The sequence below is a fragment of the Vicugna pacos genome, chromosome 35 (assembly GCF_048564905.1).
Source record: "Vicugna pacos chromosome 35, VicPac4, whole genome shotgun sequence".
In the NCBI taxonomy this organism is placed as follows: domain Eukaryota; kingdom Metazoa; phylum Chordata; class Mammalia; order Artiodactyla; family Camelidae; genus Vicugna; species Vicugna pacos.
Window position 1 is genome coordinate 35,286,568 of NC_133021.1, and position 25,738 is coordinate 35,312,305.

The 25,738-nt window shown below is 43.6% G+C and overlaps 2 protein-coding genes across 4 annotated transcripts in view; one reads left to right on the plus strand and one right to left on the minus strand.

The window, feature by feature from the left end:
- Positions 1-13,711, minus strand: part of GTPBP4 (GTP binding protein 4) — a 62,382-nt gene extending 48,671 nt beyond the window's left edge. The window contains exon 1 of the mRNA XM_072955328.1: positions 12,976-13,711. The gene's annotated coding sequence lies outside the window, so the exon portion shown is untranslated. The remainder of the gene's footprint in view (positions 1-12,975) is intronic.
- A 533-nt stretch (positions 13,712-14,244) lies between these two features.
- The window catches only part of LARP4B (La ribonucleoprotein 4B), a 75,742-nt gene continuing 64,248 nt past the window's right edge, over positions 14,245-25,738 (plus strand). Inside the window, exons 1-2 of one of the 3 annotated variants that reach the window (XM_072955123.1) lie at positions 14,245-14,513; positions 21,058-21,074. Coding sequence is in view for 1 of the 3 variants with exons in the window: in XM_072955121.1 (XP_072811222.1) it covers positions 21,501-21,524 (24 nt within the window). In the remaining 2 variants the exon portion in view is untranslated. Of the gene's footprint in view, positions 14,514-21,057; positions 21,075-21,125; positions 21,525-25,738 lie in introns of those variants that run through there. The other 2 variants (XM_072955122.1, XM_072955121.1) reach the window with 2 other exon arrangements.

The following is a 25,738-nucleotide window of genomic DNA, read 5'->3' on the forward strand; positions in this document are numbered from 1 at the left end:
GGATTCATAAGCTGAAAACGACAAAATGTCAATGGAAGAAGTCAAAGAGGACCTAAATAAATGGAGAAATACAGAGTGTTCATGGATTCTAAGGCTTAACATAGTAAAAATAGCAAGTTTCCTCACATTGATATAATACAACTATACAAATTTAATGCAATTCTTGTCAACATGCCAGCAAGATATTTAATAGATACAGCAAATTTTAGAATTTATATGGAAAGACAAAGCAACTGAAAGAGCTAAGCCATTCTGAAAAAGAATAAAGTGATCGAATCAGTCTATTCTATGTCAGGATGGATCACAGACTTAAATGTAAAACTCAAAACTATAATACTTTCAGGAAAAAAAAAAATCTTTGGGATCTAGGGCTAAGCAAAGATTTCTTAGACTTCAGACCATCAACATGATACATGAAAGGAAAAAAATGATAAATTGGATTTCACCAAAAATAAATATTTTGGGGGGGAAGGTACAGCTCAGTGGTAGAGTATGTTCCTGGGTTCAATCCCCAGTATCTCCATTAAAATAAATAAATAAATAAACAAAAAACCCTAATTAATACCCCCTCCCAAATTTTTTAAATTAAAAAATAAATCTTTTGCATGGTTTTGCAAAGGACCATGTTAAGAAGATGAAAAGACAAACTACAGTCTGGGAGAAAATGTTCACAAACTACATATCCAACAAAGGACTAGTATCTCAACTATATAAAGAACATTCAAAACTCAATAGTAAAAAACAAACAATCCAATTAGAAAATGGGCAAAGATATAAAAAGATATTTTACCAAAAAGAATATACAGATAACAAAAAAGCACATGAAAAGATGTTCAATGTAATGATATTCAATATAATGAATCATTAAGGAAATAAGTTTAACCATTAAGCTAAAACCACAATGAGTTATCACTGTTTACCTACCAGAATGGGTAAGATAAAAACACTGGCAACACCCAGAGCTGGTAAGGATGGGGAGAAACCTGATCACTCATATCCTGCGGGTGGTAATGAAAAGTGGTGCAAACACTCTGGAAAACAGTTCAGCAGTTTCTTAGCAAACTAAACATGCAACTAACCATACAACTCAGTAATTGTACTCCTGGGCATTTACCCAACAGAAATGAAGATTTATGTTCACACAAAAACCTGTACACAAACGTTCATAGCAGCTTTACCTGTAATAGCCCAAACTGGAAACAACCCAGATGTCTTCCATGAGTGAATGGTTAAACTGTGGTCCATCCATATCATGGAATAGTGCTCCATGATAAAAAAGGAATGAACCACTGATACATACATACAACAATCTGAATGACTCTCCAGAGAATTACACTGAATGAAAGAAGCCAATGCGAAAGGGTTATATACTGTATAATTCCATTTATAGGACATTCTTGAAGTGAAAAATTATAGAAATGGAGGACGGATCAGTGGCTGCCAGGATTAAGAGAAGGTGGGTGTGTCTCTAAAAGGTGACCCGGAGGGACCCTGGTGGGTGTGTAGTGCTCTGTATCTTGACAGCATCAACACCAGGACCTGGCTGGGACGCTGCACTCCACTGGTGTATGACGCCACCAGTACCACTAACATGCCTCTCCGTACTCCTTCTCACAAGCACACGGGAAGCTGTAGTTACCTCAAAATTAAAAGTTTAATTTAGAAACAGTAAGGCAGTGTGTCTTCCATATTTGGAGGGGCTTTTCTCACTGTATTGCTGCACACAGTATGGCCAGAGTGGAGAACCGCCTGTGAAACAGGAAATGTACTGTTATAGACCCTGCCCTCCAGACGTTTTCCTGACCTTCTTCCATCCGCTGTCACGCTGCCAGCCATTCTGCCATGTCAAGTTTTAAGCCGCTTTTGTTTGATTTGTTAATTTTTAAAAACTGTATAATTAACTTCATGATTTGGGAGCTTTTAACATTTAAAGAAGAAACCACGATTCATCGGTCAGTCAAGAAGGTCTAAGACTTTTCAGCCTCCCCTTCCAGGGCCACAGACTGTTTCCTCCTGGGTTCTAGCAGATTACGGACTTCCTTCCCTCGGTCCTCTTAAGACAGGATGCACCGCCACTAACGACGGCGGTGGGCTGACAGCCTGTGAGTTGGTATGTGTGGGTCTCTCACTGGCCATCTGCTGCCCAGAGGACCACAGCACCTCTGCCACTTGTACTGCCAGAGAGAACTGAGTCATATTTTTTTCATGGCTGAAAGAAGCAGAACAAAACGGGTGTTTGTTTGCTTGTTGGCAAATTGGCAAGATATACTGGTTTTGATGATGAAATGTTGGCTTCTACTTCCTTTTCACCCTGAAGCAGGTTTACTTCTGGAGCTCAGCAGATAAAAGTATTTCAGAGTCAAAATAATACCAGTTTTAATTTCCAGTTAGCTTTGACTGAAGTCCTTAGCCCTAGTTTTTTTTAAGAAGAATATTTTTTGAGTTTTTCTAATGTAGCTGCTCTGTTTAGTCATAGTATAGTTTCTAGTTCAATCCTTTGCTTCAACAAATGGAGGAAGTGAGGACCAAAGAGCTAAAGTAACTTGTCAGATGCTATTTAGAAATGAGGTCCACAGTCCTGGACTCCCTGCACGCACACCACCTTCCATCATGCTAACACGCTGAATTAGAGGACAGACCTTAAAGGAAATGTTTATTTCCTTAACCTTCTAAGATTCTTTCAGTAACTGGTGAGACTACCATGGTAACTGCCCTAAAAGTTATCAGAAAAGTAATCTGCTCACCTTCTTATACCCTTCTGGACAAACGTGTATTTATTTATAAAAAATAACAATTATTCCCTCATTTGACAACTTAAAAATCATTATAAATATTTATATTTTCATCTAAAAACCAGCTATGTAATCTAAGAGCTGATATAAAACACACAATCCATGAGGAGGGTAAGGGAGGTAAATATCTTTTCAGAAATTTTCATATATAATGTGGAAATTAGAAGTTTATTTTTAGTAGTTGATTTTCAGTATTCTATATGTGGTGTTAACTGAGACAGATACATCTGGAAAAGTCCCAGGAAGCAAGTAATATTTAGAGAGACTTTTTCCCAGGGATCAATTCTTTCATAATTGAGTTTTTCCTGTCCATAAATACCATGGTCTGAGTGGCCTCAACAGTAGAAATTTATTTTCTCACAGTTCTGGAGGCCAGAAGTCCAAGACTAAGGTTCTAGCCAATTCTGTTTCTGGTGAGGGCCACTTCCTGGCCGCCATGTCCTCATATGGCCTTTCCTCAGTCATACCTAGGAAAGAGGCTACCCCACAGCTCTCTGGTGTCCCTCTTCACAAGGACACCAATCCTACTGGATCAGGGCCTCACCTTCATGGCCACTTTGAACCTTAATCATTTCCTTAAACATCTCACCTCCAAATACAGCCACACTGGGGGTTAGGGCTTCAACACATGAATTTTGGGTGAACATACTCAATCCATAACAGATAGTAATGCTAAAATGTTTTCACATTCAAGAATATAAACATATAAATTGTGGCTTATAACCATAGTTAATATATACTTTTATTTTTATAATACACGAAAAACTAAAAACATTTAATAATGCATAAACATAAGAATCAACAGTATTTACTGAATTTCAAATTTTGTCACATTTAATCAACAATTACTACCCACTGATTATGCATACAACTTGAACTATTATATACCCACTGAAGCTTAAAGCATCAGAAAATCAACCTTCAGATACTAACTTTTATCAATTGTTTATGGGCTAATTGTAGTTAGAAATCAAAGAAGAGTACCAGAAACAGAATCTGGAACAGAACAAAGCACTTCAAGATCAGACACAGGGAGTTAAAGTCAGAACATGTGCAGCTGTGGCCAGCAGGGCAAACTGAATGGCAGGCAGCCCAAGGGCAGGGCGGGGTCAACACCACATAGGAGGGGCCAAGAATCAAAGGAAAAGCACCAGTGTTGGCAGGAAGGGAAGTCCATTCCGCCCACCCCCCCCACCAACCGATTGAATGACAGGCACCTTTCCATTGAACTGTTACAGAATCAGGGGTTATGGGGCAGAGGCCAGCATGGAAGCTGAGATGCAAATCTAAACCCATTCATTCCAAGACCCATGCTTTGCAGAGTCTGTTCCTTCTGGAAGAGAACTAACTTCCAGGACAAAGGCTCTTTCGATCTTCTGGCTTAAGTGTGTACAAACAGGATGTCCTGTTAAAATCAATTATTTGGAAGGAATGGGGTGAGAGGGAAATGGATCTGGCCCAGAAAGAAGAAGAGGGAGTGGGGAGAGCATAGAATCTGGTCCTGGAGGAAATGAGGGGGTTTGGCTTCCAGGAGGTCTAGGAGTTTGATCTGGGAAGCTCCCTCCCCATCTCTACCTTTACCTCCCTATTTCTCCAACCATACCCTCCTGTGTTCCTTAACACAATTATTTTATCCCTCCTCCTCCATTTCTAAGCTGTTTCCATCAGAGACTTCTCATAATAAATCTGAGTCTAAACTGACCAAGGGAAAATTAGAAATGACTAACAAATATACAACAATGTGCTCAAATACACTAGTTAACATAAGAAATATAAGTTAAAGCAAAAGTAGATTCCTTGGAGAACGTCAAACAGTGGAGGGATAGGGTCAGAATGTCTTCTAAACATCAGCATGATTTTTACATCAAGATTTTAATCTGTGTATAAACTCCCTAGGTATAGTTCAAGACATACATTCAAGATTTCAAAAAAAAAAATACATTCTGAAATGATATAACACACAAAGGCACTGCTGTTTTGGTCTTTGAGCATACCACGGACTACTGGATTACCACAACACCAACCGGAACTGTAGATGCTTGAAAGGACTAGCATGGTTACAGGGAACTGGGAATCTCCCTGCTCATCGATTCTCAGACAGGGGAGGAGAAGGACCTCCACAAAGAGGAACATGACAACCTGAGCCAGGAGAGAAGAGCAGGCCGCGTCCCCATAATCCGTACAACTGACTTAGCAACAAAGGGGGCATCTCTGACACTCATCTTCCTCCAAGCACATTCCTCACAACCACTCTTACAGGCCCTCCCACCCCCCTCACTTCTCCAGCTTGCTGGCAACCTCATTTTTCAGCAAACAACCTGACCTGAAGTTCAGGTCTGAGCTCCCTCAGCCTCAGAGGGACAGCTTCCACTTCTCTGCCAACACGAGCCTCTCCACCTATTAATTAGGCCAATTATTTTGTCAGGATCTTAAGGCCCAATTTTCCACCAAACATTTAATACTTCCTCTGCAGTATTTAGGTGGACTTTTAATTATGACCTAAACTCAGCAATTTCTAAGTGAAACTCTGAAACATAGTTTTTCCAAAGACTTCCAACTGCCTTTAGGATCCAGTCAGAACTCCTCAGTCTGGTGCTGAGTCACAGCCTGGGACCAGCTGACCTGCCTGTCTCATGTTGCTGCTCACTCCTCCCTGCCGTGCACTCCCTGACCCATCCAGTCTGCTTTTCTCACTTCCTGTTTCAGATACTTTCCTCCTTGCTTTTGGCTGAGGGAACTCTTGTCAATCCTTTTAGTCCCCAAACTACTAGCTAAGTTCTTTTCCCTACCCTGGTACTCACAGCACCTAGTTTCAGCATAACACATTTTGCCTTCTGATTATCTAGAATTTTGTTATATATTGTCTTGTTCATAAATGTCTCATCTCTCCCCAAATACTGTAATACCTTTGAGAATGCAGCCCTATCATATGTAGTATTTCCGTTGTATATTTATAAAAACTAAGCATTTTGTTGTATACCCCTCAACAAATAACATTGGGCTGAAGATCAAAATAGGAACTTCATAGGTGCTCACTGAAGAGTTCTGCTTTTGGGGGGTCAGGGAAGCATACCAAGAAGAGCCATGTTCACCTGCAAACCCACCAGGATATGGCGATAGGATCAAGATCTCAAGACAGAAAGAATTCTAATCTCATATAGATCTAAAATAACTCGTATCTTCATTCAGCAAAGGTTACATAACCGGAACTGGGCCTGCAGACACGTTAATGTCTTCCAGGAGAAACAAAGCTATTCTTTGAGCAAAGATGTCACAAGTCCGACTGAATTTCATCAGAGAGCAATATATTAAGTCTGGTTAGTTCTTTATATAGAAAGTGATTTGTCTTCCACTTTGCCATGTTAAGCAAGGTATAGCAAAAAAATTTCCACTGAGTGAAATGCAATATTTCTACAATGGGACTTCCATTCTGCTGACAGAGAACACGGAACACATTATGGAGGATGGAAAACGCACAGAATCTGGAGCTCTAGTCTGGCTTTCCATACTAGCAAGGGAATCTTGAGCAGACTGTTTTGCATCTCAGAGTTCACCGTCTTTATCTATAAAATGGAAATGGTGATTATTCACATTCAGCGGTCATTTTAGGGATATGAGATTCTGTATATGCAAAACATCTTACAAATTCAAAGTGGTAAAGAAGCGGTAGTCACAATTACTAACATCGTAATAGAAAAGCACTTTGGGTTGCTGGATAAAATCCTATCATATTGATAGAAACTACAAATAAAGTCTTCATCTATACTCGTATTACAGATTCAAAAGCAGGATCGCAGCATTTTCACCCACTGCTGTCATGTTCTCCATGCTTCCATTCCGTACACTCAGGTCCTTCCCATCTTAAAAATATCTGCTGTCACTCCTTGATCCTACTATTTCTCTTCCCTTTGTGGCCTTTATGGTCACACCTCTTAAACAACTGTCTGTAACTGGGTTCTCAAACTCAGCCAGTGGGTCACATAAACTCTGTGGATACAACACTTTGAGTGTTTGTTTTCAGCAGAAAGTGGGTGCCTCCAGGCTGGGCAAGTTCCCCATTATCATTCCAGGCAGTTCACACATTTCTGCTAATGGTCTGGTCCCTAAAGACATTTGCATTTGTAACCTCTAGCACTAAAGACAAAAATAGCAGTTGACAGAATCACATACTCCCAAATTAAGGAAGGAAAGATTTGCAAATTTAGATACAATTTAGTTACACAATTAAGTCAGATTTTCTAAATATGGTTCCATACTTGGCCTTCAAAAATAGCGAATTATATACACATATATGGGGAATGATTAGCTTCCTTTTACTCATTATTTTTAATTATACTGTTTCAAATGCTTTGGAAAACCAAAGAGCCCAGTGAGCTGTGTGAAAATCTAGTGAATAAATTCAGCTTCCTCACCCTCAGGTCAGCGTTTCACCGGGGGCAGGTTGTGACCATGGTGAGTCATAAATCAATTCAAAGGGTTGCAACTAGAATTAACAAAAACAAAACAGACGGGACCAGAAAAAATTGCACAAAGTAAAGGTAAATTTTACTTCATGAAACTTTTAAAAACTGTAGCAAAATATACATAAAATTCACCATTTTAACTACTTTTAAGCATACAATCTAGCATTGAGAACATTCACAAAGTTGTGCCACCATCAACAATATTTCATGAAACTCGTGCTGTGTGTGTGTGTGTGTAGTGGGCTGTAACAAAATGTTCTTCTTACTATACATCTTACTTTTTTTAAAAAGCATGAAAACCACACATTAGCTCACTTTTCCCACCCATAAGATGATAGATATTTCACTAACTCTGGGACTTTGATGGAGCTCGAGCATCAGAGAAATACTCTAAACCTAAAATGTGAGGAGATACGACCAAAGAAAAAGATAAATTCAAGTATCTGACCTAATGAAAAACTTGAAATGCATATTTGTCTCCATGTGCCTGTGTTATGTATTTGTTCACATAACAAATTGTGAAGATTGTACATTCAAACAGGGTAACACCCCTAGAGTTGGGGGATAAGGTCAGAAAATGTTATCCTTTGAAACTGAAGGTAAAAAGTATGGACATAAACTGCTTTAGATTCACTTTCTGCAGTGGTAACTACAAATGTGGTGATGGATGTGTTTCTGATGAGACTTAAGTGTTTCATTAACTAGATCAAGGAAGCAGTATTTCCTAAGTCTAATCAAAGTGACTAAAATATACCCAGACAAAAGTGTGATTGTAAAAATGCTGACATATGGAAAATTACCATTCACTCAACTTTAGTATATAGTATCTAACATTATAATGTCAAAACAAAGAAACAAGGAAATAAAAATAGCTATCACTGGAATCTAGGGAAAAAAACTACAAATGATAAGAATTCCAAGTCTACTGGATTCACTATAGTGAATGGTATTGAAAATAAAAGCAGCTCACTAAGAATTGATAGAAACCTATCAAAGGTTGGCAGGCGAGCTAGCAAAGTTGGGATGCTCTCAGTTCAGCAGACGTCTACCACTGACCAGCCATTGTGGAAAATGATGAGGATAACTGAGTCCTGGACTGTGAAGTTCATAACGAGCAGCAGATAAACGACACATAAACTGGCGCTCCTGCACAACAGAGTAAGACCCAGGTGCACCCCGGATGGGCCGTGATCCAGCCAGGGACGGGATGTGGGGAGGCAGTCACAGAAGGCTTCCTGAAGGAGGTCAAAGTGTCTGAGTTAAGTTATGCAAACCCTGGAAGACAGCTGGCCAGAAGAAAGTGGGGAGAGACGGGGTCGGGGGGACACAGAGGTGGAGGGGCTCTGCGAGCCTAGGGGAACTCCAGTCAGTTCCGGGATCGGGGAGGGAAACTTTAAGCCCCTTCTGCTGGTTGTGGTTCATGTTCAAAATGGAGCCCCACTGTTGCTCCAGGGCTCCTTTCCCCGACCTGACAGACCTCCACCACCTCGGAGCAGCGGGAGCTGCCCACCTTGGATTACTGGGTGCATGTGTCCACTTCTTAAGGCAATGAGGTGGAGTGTCCTTGGGAGAGGGGGCCCGGGGAGAGAAGCACATTCTCAGGAGACGTCTGTGAGCCCACCACAGGGCACTCGGCCCTGGTGCCCCCACTCTAGAGTGCCTGGGGCCAAGCTCCAGCCCAGGGAAGAGGGGCTGGGAAAGCAGGAGTGACTGTGTAGAAGAACACAGGCGCGTGTTTGGTGGTTGCCATGCACAGTCTAGAACTCTGGAGAAAGGCAAGGATGTCTAGACATCAACCTTCCCTCCTGTTAGAGGAATGACTCTGAGTGTGCATGGACGTTGGACTAAAAAGAATGTCCATTTTGCCAGGTCTCCAGGAAGTTAAAACTTTCTCAATCTAATAAAAACAACATGCTTATTAAATCTGGTTCTCTGCCTGAAACATCCAAACTGGGAAGTCTCTCCAAAATGTCTCATGACTCATCAACTACTTTCTTTGAGAGCTACAAGCAGGCAATCATGGTGAAAACGCAATCTTTTCTCAGGCCTTGCGGGATACAGTTGCCTCGATGCAGACAGGCACCATATAGGTCAATGATCCCAGAGGACAGCTCCCAGAAACAGTATGAATTTAAGCTGCCGTCCCAGGCAGCACCCGGGGCTGCGAATGGAGTGACTTTCAAAGCAAACACAATCCAACTACAGAAGCCCTGAAGGACTGACCTATGCCTTCACTGTGGGTTTTCATAAATGAGCTGGCCTCGGGGTATTACACAGCACACTACACAAAAAACTTTCTCAGAAACTGTCTCTCGATATGTTTCCTCTTTCCAAAATTCCATATCCATGCAAACCCTGCATCTCCCCTGCAGGTCCTCGGCCTCCTTCCCTGGGCTGGCACTGCCAACACAACTTTGTCCCACCCTCCTGGCCACGCAGCTTTGAGACCCAGAGGTTTCCCCAGGTCCCTTTGTTCTTCTAGTGGGAAGGCTGTGGAGTACCCTGAAAACGTAGTCTTTCTCTGTGACTACTTTTTGAGCAATACATGTTCATGGAATATTTGTGATGAATTAAAACCCTCCTTTTCACCACTATGTTTTTATTATCATGAGGAATTTAAAATATATACGAAAGCAGGGAGAAGAGTTTCACGAAGCACCACTTACCCATCAACCAGCTTCAACAATTTTCAACACACCAGCTTGCCCCATACTTCTTACGTATTCCTACCGACCACCTCCCTTCAAGTGGTTTTGGATTAAATCCTACACATAATATCATGTCACTCATAAATACTTCAGTATGTATCTCCAAAACTCTGAAAGCTTTGTATTTAAAGGCAAGCTACAAACACTTACACAGCCCACGAGATTCATCAATCAAGGTTCTGTTATATTCTCTTTCTGTGCAAGTATGTGTGTATATATTTCAGTAATTTGAGAGAAACTTGAAGATATCTTGACCCCCCCACCTCTAAATACTTCAGTTTTTAGCTTCTAAGATCAGACATTCTCTTACAGAGCCATACAACCATCGATAAAATAAATCCAATTCAAGAAATTTAACCTTCATTAGAAGACTGGAATATCGAAATTCTCACCATGTCCACTACAGCAACTTTTACTCTGGGATCAAGGACCTAACCCAGGACTACACACTGCATTTAGTTGTCATGATCCTTAGTCTCCCTAAATTTAGAAAGGTTCCTCAGTCTCTCACTGTCTTTTATGGCCTTGATATTTTTGAAGCGTATGGGCCCACTGTTTCATAGAAAGTCCTTAGTCTGAGCTTGTGATTATTCCCCATAGGTAGTTTGTGGACACCACATGACTGACATCATGTGAGGCTGGCAGGCCACCATTACTGGGGATACAAACTTTCATCCCTCAGTTAGGATGGGGTCCACCACATTTATCTGCTGTAAAAATACCTTCTCCCCCTTTGAAATTAATAGGCAATAAGCAACTAATAAGCGGGGAAGTGGGAAACACAGCCTGTTATTTAACAACTTTTACCCACTGATTTTTAGTGTTCATTGATGACACCTGCCAGTATCAATATTACGACAGTTGCAACATGGTAATTTTAAAAGTAATTTCTTCTCCGTGTATTTGTCAGCGTTCTGCTGTAAACCACAGCCTTCGCTTTTCCTTCCTCACCTCACTTATTTACTTATAATGCTTAGTAAGAACTCACGGGTTCCTTTTCAAAGTATTCTAATGTATTACTGCCATTTTTATTTTGGTACTTCCACCTAATCTGCCTAAGTTACTTCCTTATTGCATTTCTACTTGGATGGCTTTTTGAGGCCAGAGATAATAGTGCTTAAAACCTAGTGAGCCCCCTTGTCCCTCTTAATAAAGTCTCGACTCACTATCACATTTAAACATCTTAAGCGCTTACAAGACCCTTGGGTCCCTGCCTCACTTACCCCTCCAGGCTCTTGTGCCCTCCACTCTCCTCCCCAACTTGTTTTCTGCTCTGTCAGGTTCAAATACTTCTGTTCTCTGATCAGGACTGGCCTCTCCCTCCCTGCTGAAAGCTTTCTTGGCAGCCCCTCCACTATTGCCTCTTTAGTCTTGGCTTAAGTCACCACTTTCTTTGCTTCCTTTTCAGGCTGGCACACCCCACAGGAGTCCTTGTTCCTCAATATCCCTCATTAGTGCTCACCTGTCTCACGTCTGTGCTGCTGTGTGCCGTCGCCCCAGCACTCAGTACCGCCCCTGAGGGGGAGGTGGACTTGGTGACAATTTAGTTATAGTTCTAAATCATTAGGAATAAAGTTTGAGCAGTGTGGTTAAGCTACAAATGAGTTTGCTAACATCCAGATAAGGTAATTTTGAATGATGATATACACAATGGAGAAAAAGTATTTACTTTTCACAGAAAATGGCAGTAGAATTAAAGAAAACAATGTCCTCAGATATTAGCTGAAATTCAGGCCTTTAAGAGAAAAATGTCTTGCTATTTCACTGTTCAATTCAACAGACATCTTCAAGGAGGTACTATGCATGCCTACCCACGTACGTGTGTGCTTGTGCACGCATGCGTGTGCGCGCACACCAGTGCTAGATGTCACCATGGTGGTCTCTGCCCCTGTGGAATCACCACTGGTCAGGGTGACAGTCTTCAATGGAGCATCATAACAGCTTTAACAGAGCTGCGAACACAGTGCTATGATGACATGAAAAGGAAACCAACTCTCTGAAAGGAAAAGATTTAAATGGTTGACACCGAGCTGTAACAAGAAAAATAAGTCAGATTTTACCAGAAGTGGAAGCAGAGGCAGGACACTTCCGGCAGAAGGAAGAGCACAGATGAAGGACAGGAAAGGCCGAAGTGCGCAGGGACCAGGCACGGGGAGACCTCCACACAGGACCCCACGCACAGCCGACATCTGGGGGCCAGTGCTCCCCATCCTGTTCTCTCTTCTCTAACAGGACTTGTCATACGCTGCAGCAACTGCCAGTTTCCTGGCCTTGCAGTGCACAGCTCTGTCCTAGAGTGCCAAACCCACGTGTCACTCACTGCCACACACAGAGACCACCCCAAGGTCTGCAGAAAAGCTTGTTAGGAGACTGTGATTGGAAGGTTAGGGTGTCTAACCCCACCACAGAAAAGGAGATGTGGGGGGCTGGCCAGCCAGTTTGTGAAGGGCCTTTCAGTCCACAAAACACTTGAACTTCTCCTTCTGGGGCAACCAACAAGTTCTGACTCAGAAGGAATGGCAAAGAGGCTTTAAAGGAAATGTGTGCTGGCGTTGGTGTGGTGAGGCCGTGGAAGCAGAGATCAGCTGGGATGCCATGAAAGCGAATTGGGAGAGAAGTAACAGCAGGCAAAACCATCGTGCGTGGGAGAAAGAAATCGTTTTCAGATAGGAGGGGCAGAACTTGGAACTGCTTGACATGGGAAGTGGTTTTCAAAACCTGCTCTTTTCTTTCTAAGTAGAAATGCCATAAAAATTTGATTTATTATAACTTTGCATCCCAAGGTGAAAATGGATGTTTCTTTTAAAACAAACAAACAAAAAATCACAGGTAACAAAAAACCAGTTTTGATTGTTCAGGACGGATCCCACAGTCTAAACAAAAGGAGACGTCGTTTCAATATAAAGTATTCTGATACCATTCAGTCTCTTTTGTGACTTAGGAACTTATCTGTGTATCGACATGTCTGCCAGAATGTGGACAGAAGCAAAAAAAGATGGAAGTCTAACTTACCAACTTCGGAGAATTCCTGATCTTTCAAACGTGGACCACATCCCTGGGCCTCTGGCCAATTTCCTGACCCAAGAGCAGGCCGCTCAGTCTGAGCAGTTACAAGTGGAGGTACCGCAGAGGGGCTCTGCAACACATCCAACGGTTTCTCTTGGAGAATGCATTCTAACGTGATTTTTTTTCCTGAAATACGTACGTGGTTTTGATATTAGAGGAAATCTCAGTCTCACGTGATTGTCTTTTAAAGACATTGCTATGAATCTCACTATTGAACTTGCAAGTTTCTCAGAGCCAGGATGTGAAAACGTATCCCAGAGCAGCAGACACCCAACACTGAAGGCAATCTGTGATCCTCCCAGGCAATCACACACGGAAGTCCAAAGCACAGTCTTGCCGGCATCTGGATACTCAGGAGGAACAGGTAAGAAGCACAGGTGCACGGATGAGGCTGGAATGAAGTGACGGGAGAAGCCTTTCTAGTTCATCCGTATGTCTATACAATCAATAACCAGCAGGAGCAGGTACACAGGGAACCAGGCAGCAAGCCAAAAGGAGGTGAACATACTTAGAGTTTTTTCTCCCCACTTGGGGAGGGTAGCCCATGCCCGTCTTTGGGAAGACGCCCGGAGTCTTCAGCATTTCCCCTGAAGTCGCGGACAATGTAGGGCACCTGCTCCACTGACAGGCGACACCGCCTTCTCCCTTCTTCTCCCAAGCGCGCTCAGGGGGCTCTTCTGACCCCGACCACGCGGGACAGCAAGATAGCACTGGGGAGGGGGTTCGGGTCCAGGAGTGAGGGGGCGGGGGGTCGGGGTCCTGAGGTGTAGCGGAAGCGGGAGTCGCGGCCTCGGAGAGAGGGGGCGGGGGTCGGGGTCCTGAGGTGAAGGGGAAGCGGGAGTCGCGGTTCCGCGGTGAGCAGGGAGGGGATCCTGGTCCCGGATTAAAGGGGGCGGGTCGCGGTCCCCCGCGGCTGCGTCGCCGCCTCAGGTCCCGGCGGGGGTGGAGCACACAGCGTGCGCGGGATGGCGCGGGGGCTGCGTGCGTGGGGCGTGGCGTGGCTGCGTGCGCGCCCGCGCCAATCACAGGCGCTGCCGGGAGGGGCACGCGCTCCGAGCCGCCAGGAGGAGGGGCGGACCGGGAGCCGCAAACGGCCAATCGGAACGCGGTACCGCCATGACGTAAGGCTCTCCCGGGCGCTGAGCACCAGTCGGCGGGCCAGACGGTAAGTGTGTGGGTGCGCGGGCGCGCGAGCGCGCGGGGCGGGACTTCCGCCGGGTCCCGGAAGCGGGAGCTGTGTGTTCTCATGCGAACGGGAAGGAGCGTTGGGGCGCTGGAGTCGCGAGGTTGAGACATTTTCGGCCCGAAACGGGAAGGAGCCGCCGCCGCCTCGCCGCCAGCCCGCGCCGCGCCGCCCCCCGCCGCTCGTCCGGGCCGGCCGCGCCCCTGCTCCCGCCCCTCCCTCACGGCCCGTCCGCGTGTGGCGCGGTAGCCGGGCACCGGGGCTGCGGCGGTCGGCGGCCGGGCGGCGGCGGCGCTGACAGGTGAGCGCGGCGGCGGGCGGGCCGCTCGGTTCTGCTTCACTCCCCTCCGGCCCCCGCCGTGCCGCGCCCGACCGCCGCCTCGGACCCGCGCCGCGCCCGCCTGTCACGGGCCGCCATCTTCCCGGAGGACGCGGCCGGGCTGGGGCGGGCGGACACAGCCGGGCCGGGGCGCGGGCAGAGGGGCCGGGGTGTGGGTCGGGGCCGGGCGGGGCAGGGCTGGGGCCGGGTCGGGCCGAGGTTTGCGGAGCAGAGGCCGGGCCGGGGCAGGGGCCGGGCAGCGCCGCCGTCCGGCCCGCACTGCGGCGACCTCGCCCTGCTCTCCGCCGGGGCCCGGGACCGCGGCCGGCCGGTCGGGGAGGGCCCAGGTCACTTGGACCAGGAAGTGGGTCTTGTTGGCTCCGGGTGCTCTTGAGCTCCTGCTCTCCTCCGAGAGGCTAGAGCAGAGGCACATTCTGGAGCAATTAGGAAAAAATTCTAAAGATGCCCTGTGTTGGAGAAAGAGGCCAGTCAGGAATCTGTTACCACCTGCTTCTCAGTCGTGTCCAAACAGAATGTAAAAACTTAAGACTTGTTCAGACTTCAGTGTAATTTTGTGCCCCCTCCCCAGCCATTTCTACGTAAGACGGTCTTTAGTTTTGCCTGAGATGAAACTAAAGAAGATTAACTGTGAGGTAGCTGTCCCACACGTTCAAGACCCTTTCCTTGGCTGCACTGTAACTTGTCCTAAATGTTGTGGAAGTTTGAAGTTTTGGATAACTGAAGGAACGGGAAAATTTCTTTGGACTGTGCAGGAAAGTTAGTTTGAGGGTTTTTTAAAAAGATAGTATCAACTTGAAGGCGAATGTTGTAAGCATCCAAGATAATTTTCCCTTTTGAAAGTTTTTTTCTCTTACAATATTTAGTTGGTCTCTTATTTTGTGTTAAATATTTAAAATACTCTTGAAATAGGTGCTAAGTTGTAGTTTGCAAAGACCTCAGGGGGAAAGAGTGATGTTCACTTCTGTGGTGGTCAGATAGTATGCGCAGTGGGCAATTTCTGTACTTCCCCACCTGCCTGGATCCCTCTAATTTACAGTCTTGGTAGTTTACAGAAGTTGGAATGATTGTGGTTTTTCAACTCTTCTCTGTATTTAATATTCTGAAAGTTAGTTTTATAACCAAGCTATAAGAAATAGCTTGAAAAAAGTTTGCATGAGTTGCTAAAGTGGAATACTTTTGAGAGGCATCAGGTTAGCAAGTTTATTATTCAACCATAAATTTGATTTGTGTACTTGCCTTTGAAACCTGCATTTAGTTAGAAATAAATTTCATCCTGTATTTTGAAAAGTTAATGTGCGTTGACTTTTTGAGGTGAAAGCATGGCATGACTTCTTACTGATTAAAAGTTCCCCTCTTGGTGCTTCACTTTCTTCATCTCTAAGAGGGGGATAGGAATGACATCGGCCTGGCAGGACTGTTGGAACATGTTGGTGTTGGCTGTTTTTAGTCTTTTTTTTTTAATTATTGAGTTTTTTAACTAAAAATTTGAAAATAGTTTGCATTATTACTATTTTCAATATTCCGTGACTGTCAATTTTAATTTATTAACAGAACTTTTTTGTTTTTTTTTTTTGCTTTTTCACATGTATTTGGGCAGAGAAAGCAGGTTCAGAAGACAGAAATTTGGAGAAAGGAATTTCTGTGGGAACCAGAGAGAAAATAGATGATAACATAAGTACAGAAGTTTCCTGGTGCTCATTTTTACACGTTTTGTTGAAGAGTAGCTGAAATTAAGTGGCAGCATATTCAGGGGAAATTATGATTTTATTTGATGTTCCTAAGGATTGTGCTTTTAAAAAAATTGAGATTTGGAGACTTTGTTGAAATTAATATGGTTCTCCACAGATAAACAAAATTCTGACAAAGCTCTGTGGAAACAAATATTTTGCTTAGTCACTTGTTTTTATGAAACAGTCTTCATATATCATAAAACAATTCTAAAGTACTTAAGTGCAAGATGGGAACATCAGATTGTTAATAGAAATAACAGCAAACAATGCCTTCAGAGAGCCCCGGTACTCTGCATAGATTTGCAATAACGTTACCAATTTTTTCAGTGACAGAGCTCTGATGGATGGTACCAACCAAGAAGTGGTTGACAAACTCCTTTTCCTGTTATTTAGGAGTGCCATGCTGGAGTTCATACTTTCCACAGTGATAACAGGATTATAATCTGGGTCTTGTAATTTTAGTAACTTGTGTCATCTTTATGATGGTCCCTTGAGATTGCAGAAAGCTTTATAGATATGTTACTTTAAATTACATTTGTTATTGTCTTAAAGTGGAAGGCATGCTTTTCAAATATGCTTTCATAACACATTCTTACTATACTCTTGCAGAGTTCTTTTGTACTTAAGAATTTTTTTTTTCAGATTGGTAAATGCAAGAAAATCGGATATATTCTTGTATTTCCTCCTATAAGACCAGTGGCTCAACTTTTTTCTAATGGAGAGAAGAAAATAAGCACTGAAGTTGTGTTGATGGAAAATACGTTGTTAAAAAAACAGGCACTGGTCCTTATGCTCTTCTGTAAAACTTTATTCCTGTAAAGAGTTATCCTTTTTCTGTAAGAGCTACTTTTAGAGTACACAGTGAGGCACTGCTTTCTGAGAGGGTTAAACTCACTAGACCTGGTTTTCATTGAGTTTAGTTCAGTTTGAACTTTTTGCTCCTAATTGTTGCACTTGTTGATATCCTTGAAACTATTTCTCTTAGTGTTATCTGCATTAGAAAATGAATTTCTTTTTTAGAATATGGAATTGTAGAATAGGTAACTACTAGGTTCTCTTACTAAAAGGAAAAGGATAACTCCAACATGGAAGTTTTTTTCCTTAATGTTTGAACACTGTATTTTTCCATATATAAATGTCTTCCTTATAATCAGGCAAAATTATTAACTCAGTTTATGTTTCCTTCCTGTCTCACCCTCGACTCCCCAACCCCCATACCCTTTGTCCTTTCAGTACCTTTATAAACTGTCTTTTCCCCATGTTTCTGGTGAGGTGGTCATGGTTCCTGTGTAGTCATGAAGGGTTGCAGGTGAGTGATGCCACCCTTTTTCTGCTTCTGTCATGGTCTGGTTCCCTTTTAGTGTCAGCCCACTTCCCCACTCGTGAGACCTGGGCCACGGAGTGCATTCTGTAATATGGAGGACATTTCATGCTTAGATTTGATAGTCATTGAGGCGAGACTTAGTCTCCACTGAAAATGTTCTTTTTGTTATCTGATATGCAAAAATTTTGGCTTAAAAAATCGATAAATTAGGGTGGTATATTTATTTGTGTGATAAGAAGAGAATGTTCTCTTTTATTTACGCACACCTTTTTGGTCACATTACAGCCAAAAGTTGCTTTAAAGGCTCATCCTGATTGTTAGGTCTTCCTCTGCCTAAATAAGAACTGTCCAGGGGCCTTGCCCCCTCTGCCTCCTCCTGCCCGGCTGGGCCACCACTGCCCTCCTCCCAAAGCCGCGGTGGTGCCTTTGGTCTCATAATTTCTTTGCCTGAAATTGAATGTCCTCCCTCTCTCTCTTTCCTTTCCTTTTTTTTGACTTAGCTTCTTAACCCATCCTTATAAAAGTATTTCAGGAATCCTTGCCTTAGTTTTTAAGGTCATGCTGAGTGCTCCTCTGTTTCTATCACACCCCTAGGCATTGCACCTAATTAATTAATGTAAGCTCCTTGTGGGCAAGATCCTTTTGTGTCCTCTGTGTCTGTAACCTCTTTGCCCAGCCCAGGGCAAGGTGAACTATAGATGTTCAGTCAGCTTTGTTCCACTGGAGGAATAAGGCACCTCCCACCTCAGCTTTAGAGGAATTATGTACATACTTTCCTAAACAAACATGAAAATGTTTACTTGAAAAGGATGCAGTGTGCAGCACACCAAAGACTGACACATTGTAATTGACTGTACTTAAATTTTAATAAATAAATAAACTTACTGAGAGCAGGGGAAAAAAAGAAAAGGATGCAATAGAAAGTGCATAAAAATTACATTTTCAAAGTGCTCACTGACTTGATAGCTACATCTGGTGCCTACAGTATTTTAGATGGAGTGACTTAACTACATGACCTTTATATTCTTTCTCAGTCTTTAAAAATGTGCCCCTTTTGGTAACAGTGAATATTTCTTACCTTCTTTAAACAAATTGTATTGGCCAAAACCAAAGCAATTACAGTAGTGAAAATGTATTTCTAAATTGCAGTGGATTTTTCAGTGTTTTATTCGCTGTTGAGAATTGTTGCTCCAGGGCCTGGTGTGGAGCTGGGCCACTGAGAGGAGGGTCCTGCACTCCTTGAGCAGGTGTTTTCGATCAGTCAGATACTAGCAATGCAAAAGTGAACGATAGCAGAGCTTTTCTCTAAGGCTTGTGGTCTAGAAGGAACTAAGAAAGTGAACTGTTTTATTTAAAGTAAAGTAGACTGGCATCTGTACTCTGGACACTTCTATACATGGGTTTCACACTCCTTGGGCAGGCCTGTTAGGAGATCCCCTTTACTGTGGTGCACCCTGGCAGACACCCGTCACCTTCCTTCCCTGCCTTATTTTTGTGCGTAGCACTCATTGCTACACTAGAACGTGCACAGAATTTCCTGCCTTATGTGGCTTCTGTCTTCTTGTACTTGAATGTCAACTGCAGAGTGGAGGGTTTCTGTCTCTTCGTACATTGATATGAGCCCAGACTTTAGAACACAGTAGGCACTAAATATTTGATGAGTAATCCCCAGGGTTATGATGGTGAACAGAAGGGATCAGTTGCCCTCCTCTATGGAGCTTTCTGTCCACTGAGGCTGGGAGACTATCTTATAGGCCTTCAGGGATCTGGAGGCTTCCCTACGGAAGGGAAGGGTAGGGTCGGGGAGAGTCTGGTAGGCAGAGGGTAGGCATGCAAACCTGGAGCTAGGAACTGGTTTGGAAAGGTAGGGGGCGGGGCGGGGGTTGGTCAGGCAGCAGCTGGGTCCCAGAGTCTGGAGCTCCTGGCAGGGGTGAAGAGTTGTGCTCTCTGTCCTAAGGACAGTGGGACACAGTCAGAGGATTTTAAATTCATGACCAGGATTGCCTTTTCAAGCGATCGTTCTGCTTTCTGGAGAGTGCGTGCAGGGGAGGACGACGTCCACAGACTGGTATTACTGGGCCCCAGGGTGGCCAGCGCTCTTGCCTGCTTGTCTGTTTATCGCAGTGGACCAGTCCAAGCCCTGGTCTAAGGAAGACAGCTTGCTTAGAACCCCTTTCACTTGTTTTGCACATAATCATGTGTGTTTAAAAGATACTTTTAAAATATGCTTTAAATCTGCTAGCATTTGTCACTTGTTTAAAGTATATTTGTTATTTCAGCTTTTATTAAGGCAGACTAATTAACAGATTCCTTTTTTAGGAACATTTCTGAAAAATGAGAACATTTTGTTTGCGGATTTCACAAAGCTTTGTTTTATTGTCAAAGCTCAAAAATACAGGGATTAAAAACATAGTGAACGATTGGATATAGATTTACAAGTCACCTCAGTGATTATTACCTCTTTCTGAATATGTTAAACATTCTCTTTTCAAGTATTTTTTTCTGGAAATAATCCTAACCTTTAAGCCCGTTCTTTAAAGACTGTGCTTTCTGAATGTTATTTTTATTTCTCTTTGTTGGTTACTTACACTTCTGTATTTCATTGTTGAGATTTTACTTGCCATATCCAATTGACCCTTGAATAGTGCCAGGGTAGGGGCGCCAACCCCTGTGTGCAGTTGATAATTGAACTGTCTCTGCAGTTCTATAGCTGTGGATTCTGCCAGCCTCGTACTGTGTAGTACTTTATAGTGCATAATATACTGAAAAAAATCTGTGTACAAGTGGACCTGTGCAGTTCCAGCCTATATTGTTCGGGGGTCAACTATGTGTGTGTGCATGTACACACACAGACACACTGCATATAGGATGTGCTGTAATCCATTGCTGCCTGGCTTCTCACAACTCCTGTGGCCAGGGGTACCAGGAACCTTTAAAAGCAGACTTGAAGTCCCTGGAGAGAGTTGCCTTTTAAAAATCTGGACGTTGAGAAGGCAAAAACATTTTCTCTTGACTTGTATTTTTAGGAGGTAAAAACATTCAAACAATTGATGGTATGCTGGTTGTCCTTTAGTGCAGAAACTCAGTGTGAAAACCCTTTTGGATAAAACTTTTCCGGCATTAATGTAAGGTCTGTGTTCCTTTTTGATTAATAATCTGTATCTCCAGTGATACTTACATCACATTAAGCTGTTTCCGATTTCCCTGTAGTGGGTCACTTGTAGTCCAGACCACTGCACAAATGAGTAACTATGAATCAGCAGTATTTGCTCTTCACACCTTAAACGTCTCGGGAGGGGAAGGGCAGGCAGTGCAGCCCAAAGGACGTGGTGAATAAAGCAGGTCACAGTAGTTGCTGTCTGTGTGAGTGTCCCTTAGTTTTTCACAGCACTTCCCATTTCTTTGTGTATGTTGAGGAGTTTGCCTTTATTCTGAAATCGTTGTCTTTCAGGACTCAGTGCAGGAGAGGTAACCCTAATCCTGAAAGGACCGGAAGTAGAACATGGAATCAGCAAACACAAGTGCAGGAGGATTTGAAAGTCTCTGCGACCTGGCGAAGCTCCCGTCGCCAGTGAAAGGTTTTCCTGCAAAAGAGGGCCTGGAGATCCTAAATGACCCTGCTTCAGTGCTTTCAGTCGTGGACATTCTTGGCATACTGTTTTTCAAGCTTAGAATGATGAGAGTGTGTTTGATTGTCATTGTGCTGGTTTTGTTTTTTATTTTATTTCACTTTTTAATTTTTCCCCCTTACCCAAGACACTGGGGATTGAACCCAGGACCTCATGCAGGCCAAGCATGCGCCCTGCCTCTGTGGTTGTTTTTAATCTGCTAACTCAGTTACAGTTTTTCGTGAAATCAGAAGGTGATGGCTCAAGGTAAAAAGCCACAGAGCAGATGTTTTCCCGAAGTCATAGTGCCGTAAGTTGTACTGCGGTGGTCCCCTCTTATCTGTGGGGGACACATTCCAAGACCCCCAGAGGTGGCTTGAAACTGTGGATAATACCAGACCCCTGTATATACTGTTTTTTTTCCTGTACATACATACATACCTAGGATGAAGTGTAATTTACAAATTAGACAATGAAAGGTGAACAATAACTGATGATAAAATACAACAATATCTTGTAATGAAAGTTATGTGAATGTAGTCTCAGAATATCTTACTGTATAAATTTAATGCCTTTTCCTTCTCAACTAATCACTTATCAAGCACTGTGGCTGTGACTTTTGCAGTTTGAGATGTGATAGAAAAACTAGCACGGAGTTCTTTTTCCTTTTTCACAATTTCGCAGACAGAAGATTCGTTTTACCGTAGATCTTAACAACCTTAGCATGTGATTTCTTTTCTTTCACTTATTAAGTCAAGAACATTTGCCCTTCACTTAAAGGAAGCACTTTATGGCCTCTCTGTGGTGGTCTGAATTGCCAGCATCGCTGTTCTTGTGCTTGGATGCAGTTATTAAGCAAGTCAGAGTGACTTGAGCTCCAGCACTGCGGCCTGTGATAGTTGATCTGACGGCCAGCCGGCCACCTAGTGAGGAGTGGATGGGATATGCCGACCTGGTGATGCACATCCTGGGTGGGACAGTGCGAGGTTGAGTCATGCTCCCCAGAAGGGCACACGATTTAAAACTTACAAATTGTTCTATTTCTGGGATTTTCCGTTTGATGTTTTGAGACCATGGTTGACCACAGGTAACCAAAAGTGTGGAGAGCAAAGCGCGGATCAGGAGGGACTCCTATGCTGGGTGATCCTGTGAGTGGGCACTGGGCTACTAATTTCGCTTTACAGTTTGGTCTGTGGAGTGTGGTTAGGTGGGTTTACTGATGATCTGCAGAGAATAAGTGTGCCAACTATTCAATAACAAGCAGCAGTGCACGTGATCAGCCTTAACCCAGTTGCATGGAGTGTTTTGTTTTTAAAGTGCCATTGCTACCTGTCAGGAATTGCAAGACTGGGAGGGGAACCTTTGATCCTTTTTGACTATCATAATGTTTGGTGTGAATGAAGTAACACTTTGAACTGAGATTTTGAGTTTTGGTCTACATCATTTTCTTAACTGAGATTTGATAACTAGTTTCTGAAAATAACTGCCAGGAAAAGTGTAGTGTTGCCGTTGTAGTCTGAGGATTTTAGAGCCCTGAAGACTCAGAAGCTGAAACCCACAGGGGTGTCAATAATGTTAAGTACAGCTAGTTGGTTGTTGGCAGAGTGAGGACTCTACCTTTGGTCTCCTCTCTAAGCTAAGTGTTCCACAGCCCTATTCATAGAACTCAGTGGGGTACTTTTCGAGTTACACCCTTACCAATGGAATTTCAAAAGAAAAATTGAAATTGGTGAAAGTGTTAACTTTATGTATGCTATTGAATTTTAAGTCAGCATTTTATTGTTTTTTAAAGCAGATTCTTAAAATAACCATTAAAGTAAACTGTACTTTTTAAAACATTGAATTAACATCTATTCCAGGAAAATTAAGTTTTGTTGTCACTTCAGATAGTTTACCCTGTTAGCTTTAATCCATTTAGGAAAGCACTAATAGGTCTTCCAATTTGTATCATGTATTCAGACTCGTCTTTGAGAGAGAGTCTAAGTGAAGTTCATTCAAATTCAGTGGTTTCCTTCCTAAAGCACTCAGAGCTCCTTAAACCTGTGCTGGTATGGGGCTCTGCCTCCAGGCTGTGGAAGCTCTGGGACCTCCGTTCATGGCCACCACCTTTGTGTGAAGAGGAGCTCAGACTCCAGAGAAGGTGACTTGCCCTGAGCACTGACCTGCCTCTCTCGGCCTTCCAGCGACCATTCTTGCTTGTCTGTGCTGTGCTTGCGATGATGTCAGACTTTAACAGCCTGCAGCTTTCCTACAGAACGTGAGGAAGGGGTGCAGGTTGTAACAGTTTCCATCCTCAATGGTGTATCTGGCTCATAATTCAGATGACCCAGAACCCTTGCTCCCCCCACCCCTTTTACTTGCTCCTTGGAACACCTGTTTTACTGTTTGGGAAACTGCACCCTGGAGACAGTTGCCATACGTCACACAATGACAGAGGAGCAGAAAATGAGATCTAACTTCCTGCTTCCAAGTCCATTGCAAATGGCGCCCGATTCCTGGGAAGTGTAGGTGTCTTAGGTCTAGTAGCCTGATAGATTTGGGGACCACACACACAGCATAGTTAAGCATCAGAAGTGCTGGCTTTAACTAGAAAGCTTTAATAGTAGTTCTGTAGTGATGATTCTTGAGGTTACGGGTAGCCCCCAACACAAGACTGACAGAAGTTCATTTACTTTGCTGAGCAGTGATTCAGAATTGTTAGTGCTGATTCAGATTCCGATCATTTGCTTGGAACTTCGATGGTGCTGTTGCTAGTATCATCGTCTGTTGAACTATAATCCTAACAGCCTAGTAGTTGTGATCCAGTTACTTGTCAAATGGAGATGGGGTTATGCCTAGGATACACACACCCTTTGGAATATCACACTGAAAGATTATCCAAAGTAGTATACGTTTTTGAATTCATAACTGTAGAACAAATTCTTTTTTCAAATGTGGTATCGCTTTTGCTAGGAACCCTTCATATTAGCAGGTACCCAGTGTATTTTAGTATTGACTGATTTGCGGTCATTTTGGAGAACATGGAAGCGTGTTCAGTTGGCATACCTAGCATCTGAGGATTATGGTTAGAGTTTGTGCTTGTCGGTGAGTACAGTGTGGTGTCGACTCCCCTGCTGCCCAGAAGTAGACCCTCCTGAGCAACCTTCCGGAAGCCAACATGGTGTAAAGCGAAAAGAAATTACCTTCGGGCACATCTGGGTAAGGGAGGCACAGAACAAATGGAGCTAAAGCACAGGTGCTCACGGACACTTTTCAGGGCTGTGGCAGCTGGATCCTGAGATCTGAGTGTGTTTCTGGGGAGGAAGCTGGGCGGGCGCTCTCACTGCTCAGGTGAGTACTGTCTCTGGAACTTTACGGCAAAACAGATGCTGAAAGCCATTTTGATTTTCACAGAAGCATAAATCCCTTTCAGATCTGTTGGTTAGCGAAAACAGGTACTAACGTAGGCCTAAAGTGAGTCGGAGTAACAGAGATCTCTGTATTTCATAGCTCCCTGAGGCTGGGGTCATGCCTGCACTTGTTGGAGCATGTGCTCTGTGCTGGCACGCCCTCAAAGTGCTCGGTGGAGCCAGTAAAATGGGAGTAGCCAGCATCACCCCCTTGGAGTGGGGCACTGTGGTTCCTGCAGCGCTGCCTCAAGCCCGGCCCTAACCTCTTCCTCAGACTCCCAGCCTGACGATCTGATCGTAGGCAGACCTGGGGGTCCTTGAAGTCCTGAGTCAATGTTGAATGCTTCTAGTGTATGCTCATCTTTCCGGTGAAAGGACTCAAAACTTTGAACATGTTTTTAAAAGGATCTTTGTCCTCCACCTTCAGTACAAATAGTTTCCCTTGTTTGTCACTTAGGCACTTCTTCTGTGAGTTCTTTTGATAGTTAAATGTTATTTTTTTAATGTCAACATCAGTTTGTATTTGACTGTTCTGTATGTTCAAACCGCAGGTGCACACGTACACGTACACACACACAGATGCATATACAAAATGTAGAGACAATCGAAAATAAAATGAAAGTGAACTCCAAGTAGTTTTACCCTAACCTAAAAATACTGCGTTTCCACATTAGCACATTATTTGGAACAGCAGCGGCTTTCACTGGGAGTCATCTCACTTCCTGAGCTTTGTGTTTTAAACACTAGGAATTTCTTCCCCTGTGCTTACCGCATGAGAGAGAAAACGACTGAACGCAGATTCCTCTCTGTGGGGCTGGGTACTGTATCAGGAGTACGGCATTCGAGCAGGTGGACTTTTTCCTGCCCTCCCTGTGTTGGAGAGACGGGACTCATTCGACATGGTTGTGTCGCTGTGTGTTTGCGACCCATATTTTGGTGAGAGGACGGGGTGTGACATTTCAGCTGGCCTTGCTTGTCAGTGTCCCGGGTGTCCTGAGTGCTTGGCGTCAGAGGTGTGAGCCGAGGCGTGGGAGACAAGGTCATTCTGCGGAAGGGTGGTGGGGTTGGGGTGGTAGTTCAGTTCAGAGATGATGGTTATCGAAACAGTTTAGTGACAGTAGACATGATGAGGGCC